The sequence below is a fragment of the Protopterus annectens genome, chromosome 2.part1, assembly GCF_019279795.1.
Source record: "Protopterus annectens isolate FY-2018-M chromosome 2.part1, PAN1.0, whole genome shotgun sequence".
Classification (NCBI taxonomy): Eukaryota; Metazoa; Chordata; order Ceratodontiformes; family Protopteridae; genus Protopterus; species Protopterus annectens.
The window spans coordinates 288,487,026-288,505,927 of record NC_056729.1 but is presented as its reverse complement, the minus strand read 5'-3'; the positions used below and the strand labels follow the sequence as shown (position 1 = coordinate 288,505,927).

Sequence of the window (18,902 nt, the reverse complement as noted above, 5' to 3'; positions counted from 1 at the left end):
GCTATGTTACCACCATACATTTTGCTGCCAAGGTCCCTGTGCAAAACAGTCAGAGCAACATACCACTATGCCAAATCAGCTGCTTTGTGAAAGAAAAATGCTGTGTTACCACCATACATTTTACTGCCAAGGTCCCTGTACAAAACAGTCAGAGCAACATACCACTACACCAGACCAGCTGCTTTGTGAAAGAGAGGAAGACTGAAACTTAAATGGCTATCATTTAGTGAATTCAGTTCTCACCATAGCTGTCAACCTCTTATCACAAAACACCTAGACAAACCCAGTAATGAGGGAATACAGCCCTAAAACATATTCAGTGAATTCAGTTCTTGCCGTAGCTGTCAACCTTAGCACAAAAAACCTGGACAAAGCCAATAATGGGGGAATACAGTCCCAAAAATAGGGACAAATGTCAAATATTCATCTTATAAACTTAGAACATTGCTAGAATAAAAGGTTGTGTTACTATGTATTTCTGAAGAATATGATGTCTGAAATTCAAATGCCTGTCAATTTTACTTCTGATGGAACAAAAACAATTTTCAGCAGAGGCCCAGGGAGAAATACTGCAGACACGTCTTTGTAAAATGGCAGGACACCAGAGCAAATCCACACAAACACAGGGAGGAGATGCAGATTCCACACAAAAGGCACCCCAGCCAAGAATCAAACCAGAAAACCTACAGCTGTGAGGCAACAGTGGTACCACTGCACCATCAAATATGCAAGGAATTAAATATTCAGAAACCTGAAGTCTGAAACGCAAATGCCTGTCAATTTTATTTAACATTTGTTAACCAGGACAGCCTGACTTGGAACAAAAAAACAATTTTCAGCAGAGGCCCAGGAAGAAATAATGCAGACATGTCTTTGTAACATGGGAGGACACAAAAGCAAACCCACACAAACACAGGGAGAAGATGCAGACCCCACACAGAAAGCACCCCAGCCAAGAATCAAACCTGAGAACTTGCAGCTGTGAGGCAACAATGCTACCACTGCACCATCAAATATCAACCACTTAAGCATTTAGAAACCACAGATATTATGAGGAATAGAACAGATCAAATATGAGGCAAAAATCTGCAAGTTTTTTACAAATGGTGGTGTGTAGGGAATTCAGGCCCTTAACACCTGCATACAAGGTACAGGGCTCAAGCCTGAGATATTCCCTACCACACAACCATGAATTTGCTCTAGCCACCAGTATATAGTAACTGGGGCATTACACACACACACACACACACACACACACACACACACACACACACACATATACACACACACACACAATGTCTGCTTACCTTGCTGCCGAGCTAAATAACTGCTCGCCGAACCACCACCGATATCCACTTTGCCTGCTTACCTTGCACACACACTATGCCTGCTTACCTTACCGACGAGCCAAATAATTGCTCCCTTGCCGCCAATATCCAAACAGCCCCTTTGCCAGTATTCCTTGCGTGATTGGTCCATTCCGAACAGTCCAAATCTGCAATTGGTCCAGCTTGCTGCTGCTGCAGTCCGGAGTGTCTCCATTTCATGACATCACTGCTACACAGGCTGCTGGGCATCTTGGGGCCGAGATGTCTTAACCCCTATCTAGACTGCTGAGAAAGCAGTCTGAGAGCGTGCGCGCATGTGCACACTTCCGGGAATTTACTGTTTTTGTTTTTGTGTTTCTCTATTTTATTTTTATTTGTTTTTTTAGGTAGAAGGGCTGCAGTCCTACAGTCCTATAGCATGAGCCACCCCTGATAAACTGACAAGTTAAACCTTGTTGACTTTAACTCAATAACTAGTAGAGTAGATAATGCAAAGTTATTGTTTCTTCAATATTCTCAAAGATATAGTTTTATCCTGACAGAAAAAAATAAACTTCAGTGAACAACACTTAGAAAACTTGATGGTTTTGTCTTCAGAGCATGAAGTCAAGAAGCACACATACTGCACTGTCTGAACACCCCTGCTGAGTAACTACAACTGGATCTCATCCCTCAGCCACTGTACTGCAGCTTACCCCAAGATAAGGCTAGCTTCAGGATTGTCACCTTACCACAAGATAAGGCTTGCTTCAGGATTGTCACCTTACCCCAAGATAAGGCTAGCTTTAGGATTGTCAGCTTACCCCAAGATAAGGCTAGCTTCAGGATTGTCACCTTACCCCAAGATAAGGCTAGCTTCAGGATTGTCACCTTACCCCAAGATAAGGCTAGCTTCAGGATTGTCAGCTTACCCCAAGATAAGGCTAGATTCAGGATTGTCAGCTTACACCAAGATAATGAGAGCACAAACGAAACCAAAAACCAAGTAAATGAAAAAAGCACAGACTGGCTGAAGAATGAAACACTTTACTTCAAATGAATAAATAAAATAGTACAAGCAAAAGCTGATATCCAAAAAATAAGGTGAGCACTCACCTTATTTTTTGGATCTCAGCTTTTGCTTGTACTATTTTATTTATTCATTTGAAGTAAAGTGTTTCATTCTTCAGCCAGTCTGTGCTTTTTTCGTTACCCCAAGATAATGCTAGCTTAAGGATTGTCACCTTACCCCCAAGATAAGGCTAGCTTTAGGATTGTCAGCTTACCCCAAGATAAGGCTAGCTTTAGGATTGTCAGCTTACCCCAAGATAAGGCTAGCTTCAGGATTGTCACCTTACCCCAAGATAAGGCTAGCTTTAGGATTGTCAGCTTACCCCAAGATAAGGCTAGCTTCAGGATTGTCACCTTACCCCAAGATAAGGCTAGCTTCAGGATTGTTAGCTTACCCCAAGATAAGGCTAGCTTCAGGACTGTCACCTTACCCCAAGATAAGGCTAGCTTCAGGACTGTCACCTTACCCCAAGATAAGGCTACCTTCAGGATTGTCAGCTTACCCCAAGATAAGGCTAGCTTCAGGATTGTTAGCTTACCCCAAGATAAGGCTAGCTTCAGGACTGTCACCTTACCCCAAGATAAGGCTAGCTTCAGGACTGTCACCTTACCCCAAGATAAGGCTACCTTCAGGACTGTCACCTTACCCCAAGATAAGTCTAGCTTCAGGACTGTCACCTTACCCCAAGATAAGGCTACCTTCAGGATTGTCAACTTACCTCAAGATATGGCCAGATTCAGGATTGTCAGCTTACCCCAAGATAAGGCTAGCTTCAGGATTGTCTGTTTATGTAAAAAAGGACATAAAGTTCAGAACAGGTCTTGATTTCAACAGTGATGAATGGCTTGGGACCAAGTGTCTTGTGTGCCTTCTAAGCTGTAAAGTCAGATGGTATAGTAATGCCCATCAGAAATGGAATCCACTGTTTTATAATTTCCTTTGTGGAGTTATACTCCACTTCTTTCTGCAAGTCTTTAAGTCCTAAGAGGTGTTTTGTTTTATTAGAAACTACATACAGTGTTCTGTCAGGTAGGTGCCCTTCTATATCAGATGCATTTTCCTCTAAAATATGCATCTTTACAGTATTTCCTAGTTAGGTGGACTTTAGTTCAAGATATTGATTTTCATGAACCTGCTGAAGCATGAAGGTAGCACATCTAATTTGTGCTAATGCTTCATTAATGTTCATAATTCCAGCAGCAGACTCTCACCATCTAAATCCTGAGTACTGGAAACATGAGGAACCTATCTTGAGAAGAGTGTTTTGTTCTCATACCCTATCCTTCAGTATTATCTGTGCAGCTAGCTTAGCACTCACATCCTTCAGCAAGTTGAGGAATACATAAAATGTCTTAATTTTGGTTTAGAAATGTTTTTTATTGAAAATCATGTGTTTGGAAATACAAGCACAGCAGGCCATTTCCCAAATTTTTAATATGTAGAAAAGCCATAGTGTAATGTACTGATTTTTGTCCAGGTGGGAAAATATTAAAATACTTAACTGCTGCTGGGTTCATGAAGGCTTTGAAAGGCAGAGACCATATTCAGCAGTGAAACAGAAGTTAAGATTTGTGCTTACTGTGAACCATTTATCAGTGGAAGTCCTCTAATAATGTTTGTTTTAACAAGATTAACATGTAGACATTAAAGGCTATACTTACTTGTCTTTCGGCTTTTCCCGGTAAGGGGTCGCCACAGCGGAACTCCGGTCCACTAATGATTGGCAGTAGATTTTTACGAAACGCCGAGGTGCCAGCTCGACGCCCAACCTTCAACAAAGGCACGCCCACATTAATGGCTATGCTACCAGGTTTTTTCCTATCAAGTTAACACAGGCAGGAATTGATATATGTCAGTTTTCATATAAAAGAAGCAGTTTTAACTTCATGTAAAAGTTTTGATTTTTTTCAGTATCTTCTATGCCGCCTCTGAAGACCACAGGCAGGTTTATCCATGGGTAAAAAACAACTCCTTGAACTAGAATGTACCATAATCAAATGTATTTTTAGTAAAGATTAATGCTATCATTATAAAGAGAACAATTTTATAACTATAGGGATAACTATAACACAATTTTATGACCACAGAGATACTTTCTTCTGTTTGAAAAAAAAAAAAAACTATTTTTAAGCTAAGTTCAAAGGCTTTCTAAAAGAAAACATTACTAGACCCACTAGTTACTATTTTTAAAAAGATTGTCTTGCAGAATGATTCCTTTCAATGTATATATGACTGTTTTTGATAGAACTGCTTTCTCCTTCTATGCTGATTGCTATGCTACCATACACCTTTTTATATTTGAATCTTTCTATCACTGTTCTACTCTACATTGTATTTTTTGTCTGATTCTCTTGGACTAAGCCTGAAATGATTCATCATGATTAGTGCTCTTACCCAGGCAAAAGTGGAAAATAAAATAAATAAAATATATTTTATAAATATTTCTGATGCAACCATTAAGTGACTGACTTTATTAGACAGTGATTGCAGTGACATCAGCAGAGTATTTATGTATTTATTTATTTGTATATGTTTTCAGTGGTAGACACAGATCTCCATGGACCTTTTTCAGACTCGGCCAAGGACTAGTGTCTGGTTAAGTGATTCGCTCAGCATGACACAGTTAAGCAGTGGAAAATGAGGGAATCAAACCTTGCACCTCTGTACTTCATTTAATTCTTAAAGCAATTCAGGTTTTATAATCAGTGCAAACATCCACTAGATCTAACACTTTGTAATCACATTGTCTGTTTTGTAGTTTAATAGTCCAAATGTAATTTAATGAAAATGGAGGTATACCATACTTGAATGAGTAAACTGGTGAAATACATAACAGAATATCATGACTTGCCAGCCCTCCCTATCCTTTAAAGCATGTATTACGTCTTCAGTCTGTCAGCTTCAACAGACTTTTCTATTTAAAAGATGGCATATTCTAGGGTAACTGACGGGTCTACTAGTATTTTCAAAGTAATCATGCAGAGGGAGGGTGAGGTGAGCACCAGCTCACTCACGGGTCACATGGAAAGAGAATAAAACTGGACTGTTTTGTAGTAGGGAGATGTTAACATTAGCTGCTCACATATGTGCATGTTAGTAAAACTGATGATCATGTTATATATTAATTAAAGAAAGTAAATGTGCTGCAGTTTGACATCCATTTCTAGTCACACTTATTCATATGCAGGTTTGAGAAGGAACCCTAGTCCCCGTGTTACCTTTTTTTTATAGAGAATTGTGTTTGGGACATATGCTGTCCTTACCCATAAATGTCTCAGTTTGACTATACCTGAGATATTGGTGCTACCTTGATGTGAGTGTTGTGGGTTATTAAGGCTGACCTGCACCACCACAGGTGCATCTAGGTATATCTAAGATGGTGCTGCTGGAATCCAAAAGGTGCATGACAGTACAGACTGTTGAACTAGCATCAGATGTCATTATAAAATGTTAGTCATCTATGTCCCATTCCTTTAGCAGTAATCATAATCTGATCACCAGTGATCTCCCCTAATCCTTGTCTTCCTGGAAGGAAAGATTTTTATATAAAACTGACCAAGTGCACAATATTACAATTGGCAATTAGATTGAATGGATAGATTAACCTGAACATTATAAAACTTTATTAAAATGCTCCTCAAGGTGAACATGTTGATGAAATAGGTAACTCTGTAGGATGTTGAAACTTTTTCTAAATATGCATTATCTTCATTCATTTAACTGTATTACAATAGCATCAAATATGCAAAAAAATTATGCTTACTTGTAACAGGACGAGACACTTTACGGTCTGAATTTGAAAGAGAAAAAGAGAGATTCATTTATCTGAGTGGACTGTTACAGTACATACTATCACAATTCCTGCTACATAATTAAAACAGCAAACTGATTTGAACTGAACAGACATCACTATTTACTCAAGTAGTTGCACATAGATCTGGTTCATGTGTACTTCCTCTGATCTCCAGCTAGTCTCTCAGCTTACTTGGGTATTGTTTATTCCAGGCAGGGCTGAAGCTCCCACTGTTTTACTGTGGAGATATGAAGTCGGTGTATGTAGAGGCTGTGCAGAGAATTGGTACTATGCTAAAGCAACCATAATTGTTTTTGTTGGAGAGATGTGAAGACTGAATAAAGTTTGCAACTTCTTTTCAGTAAAACACACATAAAACGGCATTTTTATGAAAAAAAAAAAAGGAAAAAAAGAAAACTTTTCAACTAAAACTCTGGCTGCCGCTTCCAATAAATTCCACATTTTGCAAATGAAATGAAAATGCAGCAGAGATGACAAACAATGAAATTGGCTTGTGAAATGCACACACATGCAGTGCTTAAAGCTTAATGCTCGTTCAAATGTTAGTTCAGTTAAAAATATTGTGTTACATGTACGTGTTTCTTTGGAAACAGGAAACATTACATAAAATCTGAATAAAAAAAGAAAATTCTTGTCTGGGAATCTTTCATGTAGAGAAAGAGAAGCTGTTAGTCAAGCCAAGTACAGCCTTGCTTCTAGAATGTTCACAAGTAAAGTGATACTAGAAACAGATTTTAATATGGAATTCATCTTCCTCAGAGCTATGCATCTGCTGTTTGGACATCTAAGTCAGAGATAATTAGAATTCAGTAAATTATTTAGCTATTGGTAGTTAAAGGACCAGAGAACCTGCTAGTTAGAATTCTTTTTTATATTATCGGTATATTTAAACCATTTATTTGGCATTTCACGCTGCATGTATACACTGATTCGTGTATAGAATTTTGCAATGTGCTTTGCATAATTTTATTTATTTCTCTTTGCAAATTGCTTTGTATAGTTTTATTTTTTCTACGTAAAAAATTATATTACTCAGCTTTAAAGACTTGTGCTTGGTGATTTATTACCTTAAGGGTATATGCAGTGAACTGGTATAATCTCAACTCATCTTCAGCCCTATGAAGAGTTACTGCTCAAGCTACTGCTATCACAGAAATATTTAACAGCTGCATTATTTTAAGATCAAACAGTAACTATGTCCTAGATATGTTAGAAAGGTCTTGATGGCAGCAGTATTACTATTAAGACAGGGTGGGGATATTGGCACTGGATATATCATTAACCTCTGCTGAAAAATATTGTATGAATGTCTATGCAAAATAATGTTGGGTAAGTTTCAATTACTGTTACTAATAAGTGTACTGAAAAACATTGGGCTCAGTCTGAGTTGAGTGACATCCTAGGGAGCTAATGATTCTATTCTGTAACTGTACCACCTAAAGCATACTTGGGTGTGGCAGGTGTTTGCTATCAGGCAAAGTGTAAGTGTAGACGTTATGCTCCTAGGGTCACTCACCCCTCTCAGAATATTTGGTGGTCAGCAGTACAGGTTGTTTCTCTCTAGCCCATGACCATCTTCTATTAAAACTGGTGGGAGCTGGTAGGAATATACTGCCATCCATCAGATATTAGATTGCTGACAGCAGTATAGACTTAAATGCCATATTGTAATACATTAAATTAGTTTGAGGTGGTGTCGATATTGTGAACTGAACTTGTGCAGTGTGTAAAATAGTTTTGTCTTCAGAATGTGAAAGTGTCCTAACATCTGCAAAATAAATATATGACAATATACATTATACAGCAGTTGCCCCATTCTTTTTTCAGACAGAGCAGCTAGAGAACAGATAACAATGCGCCCTGCTGAGTATGAAAAGATGTCAAAGTCACAGATGAATAAAGAAAGAAAGCTTGAAGGGAATCTAACCTGCTTGTATGACCAAGGAAGAGATGATAACAACCTTGTGTGCAGCTGTGATTGAGTCTGCTGAACCTGGAGTCAGCCTGGTCAGGGAGTGTGAATGCAGGGCAGCATGCAGCAAAGCATTCTCAAATGACTTCAAAATGCCTCTGGTACAGAAAGAAAAAAACTGAAGCTGGAGCTGTAAATAAAAGATCTTGAGGAGCTGAAAGAATGATAAAGCTTGAGGTAAAGGAGTGGGAGGAGGAACGTGAACATGAATGAGAACTTATTCCTCTCTTCCAGAAGCACATGATCAGTGGAACCCAGTCCTAGATGCTAAGATCAGTACTGAATCATTTTATAGGTATACAAAGTGGATGCTTTTGATCATTTTATTCTGGCATTTAAACAATTGTAATCAGCACCAAACTGCCCAGGGGTAGTGAGTACGATTTTTAACCTCTCCACTTACAGGCAAAGCTATATATTCTTTAAGTAAAATGTCTGATGATGAAAGCATAGAGTAGTTAATGTTAAATACTGCTTATCCAAATGTTTTAAGCTGACACCTTAAGGTTATAGAAAAAGATTTAGGGAAATATAGGAAAAAAGGTAATTTCATTGCAGAAATAAGAACTCACTTTCATAATTTGATCAGTGGATGTCAAGCTATAAGTTCTAAAATTTCAGGATGCCTAAGTATAAGGGAGCAAGTACCCGGTATCTTGTTTCAGGACATAAGAATTTGATTAACAGATCAGAAGAGTAACACTGTCAAAGAAAGAGAAAACAAGGCGACCTCAGTGTAGTCAGCAGAGCATAACTGCATAAGAAGTGACCACCTAGTGCCACGTATGGGTATAAGAAGGCTCTTGGTGGTCAGTCTAAATCTTTATAGTAAGGTCCATTGGCAAACAAGCATTTTTATTGTCTAGATGTTGCAAAATATATGAGAGTACACTGCAAGACATGTAAGCAGTGTCAAAAGGTTGGCAAAGTAGGAGACAAAGCAATGGCTATTTTGGTGCCTTAATCTGTTTTGAGGAGAGAGTAGCCATGAATATTACTAGGTCTTTTAGTATCTAAATCATCACAGTAAAAGTCATAGCAACAGAATATTGAAACAAATTGAATCAAAACTTCAAGACTGATAATTCTCTCAAAACATTCAGAAAAGAAAAAAAACTAAAAAAGAATACCAAAAAGACTTCCAATGTCAGTACTTTGAAACTAATGGATAATGTACATATGTCCCCTACCAATAACCTCTTCCATTTATATCTGTCCTGTATCCAGTCTGTTATGACAGCCCACCACTCCTTCTCATCATGCTTTCCTCAGCTATGTCTCAGACTGTCATTTTCACAAAGCCCTCTCCTCTCATTTCTCTTTTTTCTGATCTCTTTGGTTGCAGCTACCTTAGCACTGCATCCCAAGTGTAGTTGGTCTATTCATCCTCACTATAAGTAGTACCGCTCAATGTTTTCTACGTTTCCCACCTTATTTTATAATATTTTGTATTTACCAGACAGTCTACAATATTCTGCTATTAGATGTAAGTATGTATATATGTTAATTTATTGTACTGTACATTTTGCATATATTGTGCATTTTTGTACATACATCTCATGGAAGGCAGTACTCATCTAAATAAATACTATGAATTTGAAAATATAAAAGTGCCTACTAAGCCCAGGTCACACCTGAGAGGGGTCTTTGGATCAGTATGCCCACCTAGTCAACAAATGTATAAAGAAAGAAAGAAAGAAAGAAAATGTGTTTTTCTTTAACAAAGACAGACATGTCTCTGTATTAAGTAGATACGTTCCTTTAAACAGCAGTGGTTGAAAAGGTCCTTGTATGTGTAATGCATAAGGATGTCTATGGCTCTGAAGATCAGAGAAGTTGGCTTCTTTAGGTAGGGGAAGTTTGTACCTTAAACACTGACTTGGGGGACTGTGTTATGGAAGCAAAGAGACAAATTGTACATATCTGAGATAACGTGAAGATATTCTGTTGATAATTCTGTCAGTAGGAAGGTATTTTTATTTTGGGACTAGGCTTTGGCTCGTTTAAGAGACAGCACAATTTGTGTGTGTGTATGTGTTTATTTTTCTCCTGTCTTAAAAAAAGAGCTTCTACCCTTGAACTGTTATATTTCATTTTGCTTTAATAAAAGCCCATAACTTTATGGCTGCCTTATTCTGATGCCACTGAATGCAGCACTTGATAAAGCACATCGGCAATACTTTTTTCAGTTTACATGCAATTTATTTGCTATCTTTTTAATTAAGGAAACACAGCGTAAGGTGAATTCTACTCATAACCTACAGAATAAGAATTCCTCTTCGGTGCCTATCCATGTCTCTTATTCATAAAACAAATAAATGGACCAGTGCTGAAAAATCCAGGGCTTAAGGTATATTTCCATGTGGCAGACATCACCACTATTACCAAAAAATGTTTAGAGTACAATCAAATTAATATCAGACGTAACTGTGGCCTAGTCAGTATTTGCAAAACTGTACAACATCACCAAATTTAAATATCTCCTAAATATCTCCAAAACTAATGCCAAGTTGCTCAAGAACAGTCACACTCAGGATACAGTTGTTTGTATGACTTGGTCTGTTATAATACATGATAGAGTCAGAGAAAAATGAGTTAAGCAAAAATGCACTTAGCAGCCAAAGCAGGTCCCTGATTCTCTCTTACTCCTATGTTAGCAGAAAAGTCAGGAAGTGGCAAATTTAGAATTCATCTAGCAAATAAAGTTTTTGGAAAAAAAAAGAATTCATCTAGCAAAATAATGTAGTTCCCTTAATTCTGAAACATTAGCAGATGGCAAAGGTATACTACTTCTTCTATTTCAGTAAAGGAACTAGAGGAAGCTGTGATGACAGAAGGTACTCCCAGCCATGCCAGTAGAAGCAGGGCAGTAGATGTATGACTTGTACCAACACAGCAAGCTGGAATTTTGTAAATAATTATATCTCATTTGTATATCAAACTGATTTGTTCAGATGCTTGTGCTGAAAATGTATTTGTGAGGTTTGCTTGTGTTAAAATATATCAACAGTGCAACCTGCTGGAATGAAAAGAAATGCACATCTACTATTGTAACTGAATTAAATGTATATGTGTTAATAGAGGATGCTGGGACAGCAGAGGTTAACCAGTTAGCTTTCCTTAAGAAAAATAAGGGAAATGTAAATGAGTTGTTATACCATTAAAATGGCACCCCACACTGCTGAATAGATCTGGACAAGGTGGGTCTGGAAGAAGTCTTTGTTCATTAGCTCAGTAAAAAGAGGGGATGCCCCAGGCAATGCCATAAACACTTAGATGTGTATTGTAGCTGTCTATGCTAAATTGCTGTCTCAGCTTCAAAGGGGGATACTGTGAAAACCTACAGACAGGTGATCAAATTAGGTAATTCTGCAAGCCATCTTGGATATTATATTTTACAGGGAGTAATCTCTGAGTATTGAGTATTCTGTTTTGGGAAACCATACTAGAAAGACTGCTCACGTATTTCCTTGTGCCTTGCTCAATCAAGTAAGTTATCAGGGAATAGTAATTCTCCTAGATTCAGTTGGGAATACAGTGAATCTTAGTTTAGAGATTGGTTTTCTTTATTTGTATGAGTCCGTCCTTCAATGTTATTTTCAATATTTCCTGTGATTTGAACTCTGTGGTTTACTGTAAATATATATCTAGTATTTTCTTGTTATTTTATTATGTATTATTAAATATATTTAAACTTTCCATTATGGCTGGTCCTGTTTAGAAAATATTTAAGCTTTGAGAGTATTTGTGCATATTTATTTGGTGATAACTCTAGTCATCTTAAAAGCCTGGCTGTTTGGTCAACATTATCATTTGTATTAATATTAACTTCATTCAGCATAATTGAATACTCCATTAAGAGCCTTATGGTAACTGACTGGTGGAGTGAATCTACTTTATAGTCCGGACAAAGTTGGTAGAGCAGGTAATCTTTGCCAGCCTTTCCCAGGTGTGTGTGTGTGTGTGTGTGCGTGTGTGTGTGTGTGTAAATTAAATCTCAAAGTGTGTCTTAATCATCTACATGGGGCATTGACATGAAGCACTGGTTTCACAGTGCTAGTGGAGAGAATTGCTGGAGACCTGGGGAGAGACAGATAGAGGCATCCAGATCTCAGGCTGAGTATGTGCCTTATGTGCTCTTAAAGGAAATTGTGCTTGATGTAGAGAGGTCTGCATCTGGAAATGCAGAGTGTATTTGTATTCCAAGTCCATATCCCTTTCCGGTGTCAGTGGTGAAGATTCAGGCTCCTTGATTACTGGCCCAATGTGGGGACGTCCCATATTGATGAGCAGTGGTGGGATATTAATTGAACTCCTGTAGCCGGCAAGCAGTTGTCACTAAAAAAAGGTGTACTCTCAAGCAGTCACAAAGTAGACCTTCAGAGTTTCATATCACAATAACATTATTTATTTATTTTTTGTTAGCTTAGTTAATCAGGGAGAGCAGGCAAGGATGTCAGCAGAGGATTATGGCGAGCTGACAAGGAACCAGTTGGCTGAAATGTGCCAAATCCAAGGGACTGGTGCATGCCAACCTGACTAAAGGGGAAATGATTGCAGTCTTAATCACAGATGCAGTACATATCAGCAATCAGGAAGACAACCAGTCTGGCACTGGGGATGTACAGCTCTCAGAAACATGACAGTTCAATTTTTCCTCAGAGGACTTAAAATCCATTTGGAGTTAATGAGGCTTGAACTGGAGGCCAAATGTTTGGAACTGGAATCATCAGAGAGACTGCAGTGTTTGCAGGCTAAAAAAATAAGAAACTGTGGTGTTTGGATGCTGAAGCAGCATCAACATGAGAGGGAGATGCTGACCCTTTTCAGGGATTATGAAGGTAATGGGGGAAAGGAATAACCAAACCCCAGAAGCATTAAATATCAGTAAATTTCTTCCACAATTTACACAAAATGATAATTTTGATACTTTTATTCATATCTTTGAAAGGGTATGTAAACAGTATAATGTTGATTAAGGGCTCTGGGTACAGTTCCTGACCCCCTTACTCCATGGTAAAGCTGTAACCGCTGTTTCTCAATTGTCTGATACTGATTGCTTAAACTATGCTACAGTTAAAAATTGTTTATTGGAGTGTTTTAAGTTAAAACCTGAAGCTTACAGAAAAAAAAGTTTCATGAGCATAGATGCAAGGCAGATGAAAGTGTGTGTGATTATATTGCTGAGTTAAGCACTTATTTTCATAGGTGGGTGAGTGGGTGTCAGGTCACCACTTTTCAAGGGCTGGCAGACCTTTCAGTGAGAGAACAAGCTCTTAGCACTTTGCCTGAGGACATAAGAATCTGGTTGGCAGACAGAGAATGCAACTCTACAGATGAGCTGGGGAAAAAGGGGATCTCTACTTAGCAAGCAGGGCATCACTGCACAGGAAAATAATACCCAACGCTACACATGGCTATAAGGGAATCCATGGTGGGCAGCCTAAACCATCCCAACAGAGTATGCTAGCAACAGAGGAAGTCACTAGTTCAGGTACATGGCCAGTATCAAGGGCTAAATATTTTAAATGAAACCAGTGGGGCCATGTAGCATATAGAGATCCAAGGAGGCAAGGTGGGGGGAGCCACCACTGGGAATAACAGAATGCCAATGGTACAATGTCTGGCGACAACAGGCATACCAAACTACCACCAGAGTTTGTATTCTATCTGGAGACAACAGGGGTACCAAACTACCACCAGAGTTTGTATTCTATCTTGGTAGATGGAAAACAGACCACCGCCAAGATAGACAGCCGCTGAGATAACCACTGTGAAGTCTGCAGTGGTTAAAGAGGAGCAGTACTTGCTTGGGAAGTCCACTTTAGTCAGAGCTTTAGGAGGGATCCCATTCCAAATGCCTTTGGCCAGGGTTCATTTTGACTGTGTGGTTGGAAAAGAAAGCAAGCAAGTAGGTGTGTTTGAGTATATCCCTGAAGATGTCTTGATAGGGAATGATTTTGATAATTCAGTACCTTGTGTGCATGCAGTGACATGCAGTTAGGCTTGGAGACAGGGATGTGGGACTGGTAACCTGGGGGAGACCCAGAGAGACTGCATCCCTGAAGCCAGAACTGGTTATGTGGCTAATTCAGGGAGGAAGTTACCCTGTAGCACTGAGCCTGAAGATGAGCCATGGCTGCTAGTAGGTACTGATGTTCCCTTTGGCTGGGTGACTGCAAGGGCAGAGGTAAGTGGTAGTACACATGCTGACAGTGAGGCACCTCTGTCAGAAGATACCAGACTTCCTGTGGAAGGGGAGCTGGGAAAAATCACAAAGATAGAGTTGAGACAGGCTCAGCTCTCAGACCCTATGTTATAAGGCATGAGGGAAGAAGCTAGGGAGGCCCCTGATTCTCAAAGAAAAGAGGAATCTATATACTGAAACAAAGAGTTACTATATAGAGTTGGACCCCTGAGGGAGGGCTAGAAGGTGAGATAATGCAGCAGTTGGTAGTGCCTAAAGCCTACCATCTGGCACTTCTAGCCATAGCCCATGACATTCCTTTTAGATTCATAGGTTCATAGGTAGATACTAGGCTATCTGCCCTATGGCATTTATAAGCCTAGCCAGAGTGTATTTGGCTTCCGCCTCCCTATTAGATTAGCCTACTGTGCCTCTGTAAAGTAGGTCACAGAAGGTACCCTTTTAAGATTAGTTTACTATTCCTCTGTCTATCAGGGAAACATGAGAGATCCCAGGGGTGAATTTGTGATTTCCCATCCACGCGTCAAAATTTCGCTTGAAGAGGGTCAGCGAGGGGCTATGTCTAACATGAACTGGGATTCTATTCCAGAGTGAGGGGAGCCTTTGGGAAATGAATCTGTCCCTCCAGCATGTCCTATTTATTTTTGTGCTGAGGTTTAGGTCCCTGGAGCGTGTAGCTCTAAGGGACTTGGATTTTTTGAGGTGGAGCATGTCCATTAATTCTGGGTTTGACATGGCTTTGTACGTCAGGCATAGATTGCCTCTGAGTAGGCGGTAAGCAACTGAGTAGAGCTGGAGTTTCTTTAGTCGAGCTGCATAGGACATCTGTTTGTAGCCCATGATCCTCTTGGTGAGGTACTTTTGGGGTCTCTCCAGTTGCTGCAGGTGTCGGGTAAGGTACATCCCAAAAGGGGCATTGTATTCAATTATGGGCCTGATGAGTGACGAGTAGACGGGCACAATGACCTCTCTTGATCTAGATGCGAACCCTTTCGTGATAAGGTGGGCTATATAGAAGGTCTTTCTAACCACTTTGGCAACGTGATTATCAAAGGAGAGATTACTATCTACATCGGTCCCCAAATCTCTAATTACTTCTTCCATACTTAATTTGTGGGCACCTTGTTTTTCCCAAAGGGGATGACTATGCACTTTTTAGCATTTAGCTTGAGGCCGTGGCTCTGGCACCAAGCATCCGTCTCTGTGAGACCCTTTTGGAGGATGCCTTACCATGATAGGGTGGCCCTTGTGCTGAGTATTTGCAGTGGATGGCAGGAGGAGTCTAAAGGGGATCTGGTGACTGATATCCTCAGTGAGGCTCAGACTGACACCTCAATGGAAGGGGTAGCAATGTCCCAGTGGCTATCCCCTACCCAGGTTCAAGAAATCCATGCAGTGTTACAGGAGTTTGGGGACATGTTCACTGGGAAATCTGGATGCACCCACCTGGTGTGGCACCATGTAGATACAGGGCTCCAAAGATCTATCAAGCAGGCCCCTTACAGGGTAGCTGAGCAAGTCAGACAGACTCTGAGTGAGGAGATACAGGAGATGAACTGGGAGTAGTCCAGGAGTCCATCAATCTGTGGACCTTTCCATTGGTGCTGGTGCAAAGAAGGATGGCAGCACCAGGTTCTGTGTGGAATACAGAAGGCTAAATAGTCACACAGAGTCAGATGCCTAGGAGAGATGAAGCCTTAGAGAAGCAGGGTGGGGATAAGTATCTGATCACTACTGATTTGACCAAGGGCTACTGGCAGGTGCCCTTGACTCCCAGTGCTTGAGAGAGTTCAGCCTTTGTGACTCCTTTCAGCTTGTATGAGTTCACAAAGATGGCCTTTGGGATGAAAAATGCCCCAGTGACTTTTCAGATGCTGGCAGATCATATCCTAGCAGGAGCAGGAGATTATGCACTTGCTTACTTGGATGATATTGCCATCTACAACCATTCCTAGCAAGAACACCTTCAACATGTCAGGGAGGTGCTGAGCAGACTGCAAAGGGCAGGATTGACCATTAAGCCCAGTAAGTGTCAGCTGGGTATGACAGAGGTCTCTTACCTAGGACACAGAGTGGGGAGTGGTAAATTCAGGCCAGAACCTACCAAAGAGGAATTCATTCACGCATGGCCTGCCCTGTTACCAAAAAGCAGGTGAGGGCATTCTTAGAGACAGCAGGGTACTATAGAAAGTTTGTTCCAAATTATAGTACAATAGCTGCTCCCCTCACAGACCTGGCAAAGAAAAACAGGCCAGATAAGGTAGTGTGGATGTGCATTTCATCAGGCATTTCAAAAGCTTAAAGGCACTTTGGGAGGACCCCCTGTGTTAGCCAGTCCAGATTACAGCAAAGAATTTGTTGTGCAGGTAGATGCTTCAAACCCTGGGGTGGGTGATGTACTTAGGTTTCATGAGAGGAAGAAGAGCACCTAGTGGTGTATCTCAGTTGTAGACTCCAACCTAGGGAGGAATGTTATGCAGATGTAGAAAAGGAATGTCAAGCCATAGTATGGGCACTGCAGAAACTTCAGCCTTATCTGTATGAAATAAAATTCACTGTAATTACAGACCACAATCCCTTAACATGGCTACATAGAGCCAGCCAGCAAAATGCCAAGTTATCAAGGTGGAGCTTAGGATTGCAGGCATATGACATGACAGTACAACACTGAAGTGGGGTCAGCAATGCTGATGCAGATGGACTCTCAGAAAAGGGTATGGGTTAATATATTCCCAGATATGATCATTTCTCTCAAGCAACATTTCTCAAGGGTCACTTGAAAAACTATCTTGAGTGTTCAAAGGGGGGGGGGGTGACTATAGGAGGTATGCCAGCCATGCCAGAGAAGTAGGGCAGTTGATGTATGACTTGTGCCACCACAGCTAGCTGAAATTTTGTAAATAATTATATGTCATTTGTATATCAAACTGATTTGTACAGATGCTTGTGCTGAAAATGTATTTGTGAGGTTTGCTTGTTTTAAAATGTATCAAGAGTACACCCTGCTGGAATGAAAAGAAATGTGCATGTATTATTGCAACTGAATTAAATGTATATGTGTTAATAGAGGATACTGGGACAGCAGAGGTTAACCAGCTAGCTTACTTTACAAAAAATAAGGGAAAGGTAAATGAGCTGTTAAACCATTAAAATGGCACCATGCAGTGTTGAATAGAACTAGAAACTGTTGGTCTGTAAAAAGTCTTTATTCATTAGCTCAGGAAAAAGTGGAGAAGCCCCAGGCAATGCCATAAACATTTAGATATGTAATGTAGTCATCTATGCTAAATTCCTGTCTCAGCTTCAAAGGGGGATACTGTGAGAACCTAGAGTCAGGTGACCAAATGAGGTCATTCTGCAAGCCATCTTGGATATTAAATTTTATAGGGAGTAATCTCTGAGTATTGAGTTTCCTGTTTTAGGGAACCTGACTAGAAAGACTGCTCATGTATTTCATTGTGCTTTGCTCAATCGAGTAAGTTATTGGGGAATAGTAATTCTCCTATATTCAGACAGGAATATAGTGAAGCTTAGTTTAGAGATTGTTTTTCTTTATTTATATGAGTCTGTCCATCAATGTTATTTTCAATATTTCCTGTGATTTGAACTCTGTAGTTTACTGTAAATATATATCTAGTATTTTTTGTTCTTTTATCATTTATTATTAAATATATTTAAACTTTCCACTATGGCTGGCTCTCTTTAGAAAGTATATAAGCTTTGAGAGTATTCGTACATATTTATTTGGTGATAACTTTTGTCACTTCTGAAAACCTGGCTGTTTGGTCAACATTACCATTTGTATTAATATTAACTTCACTCAACATAATTGGGTACCCTTTTAAGAGCCTTACAGTAACTGGCTGGTGGCAGTGAATGTACCTTATAGTTTGGGCAGAGTTGGTAGAGTGGGTAATCTGTGCCTGCCTTTCCGATGTGTGTGTGTGTGTGTGTGTGTGTGTGTGTGTGTGTGTGTGTGTGTGTGTGTGTGTGTGTGTGTGTGTGTGTGAAAATTAAATCTCAAAGAGTGTGTGCATCAGCTACTTGGGGCAGGGCACCAAATACTGGTTTCACAGTGCCAGTGAGAGCCTTATTGGGGACCTGGGGAGAGGCAGATAGAGACACCCAGACCCTGGGTTGAGTGTGTGCCCTGTGTGCTCTTAAGGAAAATTGTACTTGATGCAGAAAGGTCTGCATCTAGAAATATTGAGTGTATCCATTTGTATTCCAAGTGCATGTTCCTCTCCAGAGTCAGTGGTGAAGATTCAGGGTCCTTGATCACTGGCCCAGTGTGGGGACATCACAGAAGCATTGATCTAAGGTTGATCTAAGGAGCATACCCACCATTTTTGTACATTTGTACTATAGGTTCTTCTCAAAAAAAATTCCACATTAAACTGTACAAGAAGTTATTATTAGAAACAGACAGGAATATGTGATGAAGAACCACATATAAGCTTTCCATGAGAACACGTGTCTCTCAATCCCCTTTGAATTAAAACTGGTGAGAAGAACTGCTGAGGGAACTC

At 39.8% G+C, this 18,902-nt stretch overlaps 1 protein-coding gene across 4 annotated transcripts in view; it reads right to left on the bottom strand.

Annotated features, from left to right (window-relative positions):
- CFI (complement factor I) overlaps window positions 1-18,902 on the bottom strand; it is a 790,564-nt gene that overhangs the window by 375,579 nt on the left and 396,083 nt on the right. For 2 of the 4 annotated variants that reach the window (XM_044062133.1, XM_044062135.1), the window contains exon 8: window positions 6,143-6,169. The exons of the other annotated variants lie outside the window; for them this stretch is intronic. In XM_044062133.1, coding sequence (XP_043918068.1) covers window positions 6,143-6,169 — 27 coding nt within the window. The remainder of the gene's footprint in view (window positions 1-6,142; window positions 6,170-18,902) is intronic. 4 annotated transcript variants of the gene reach the window in all.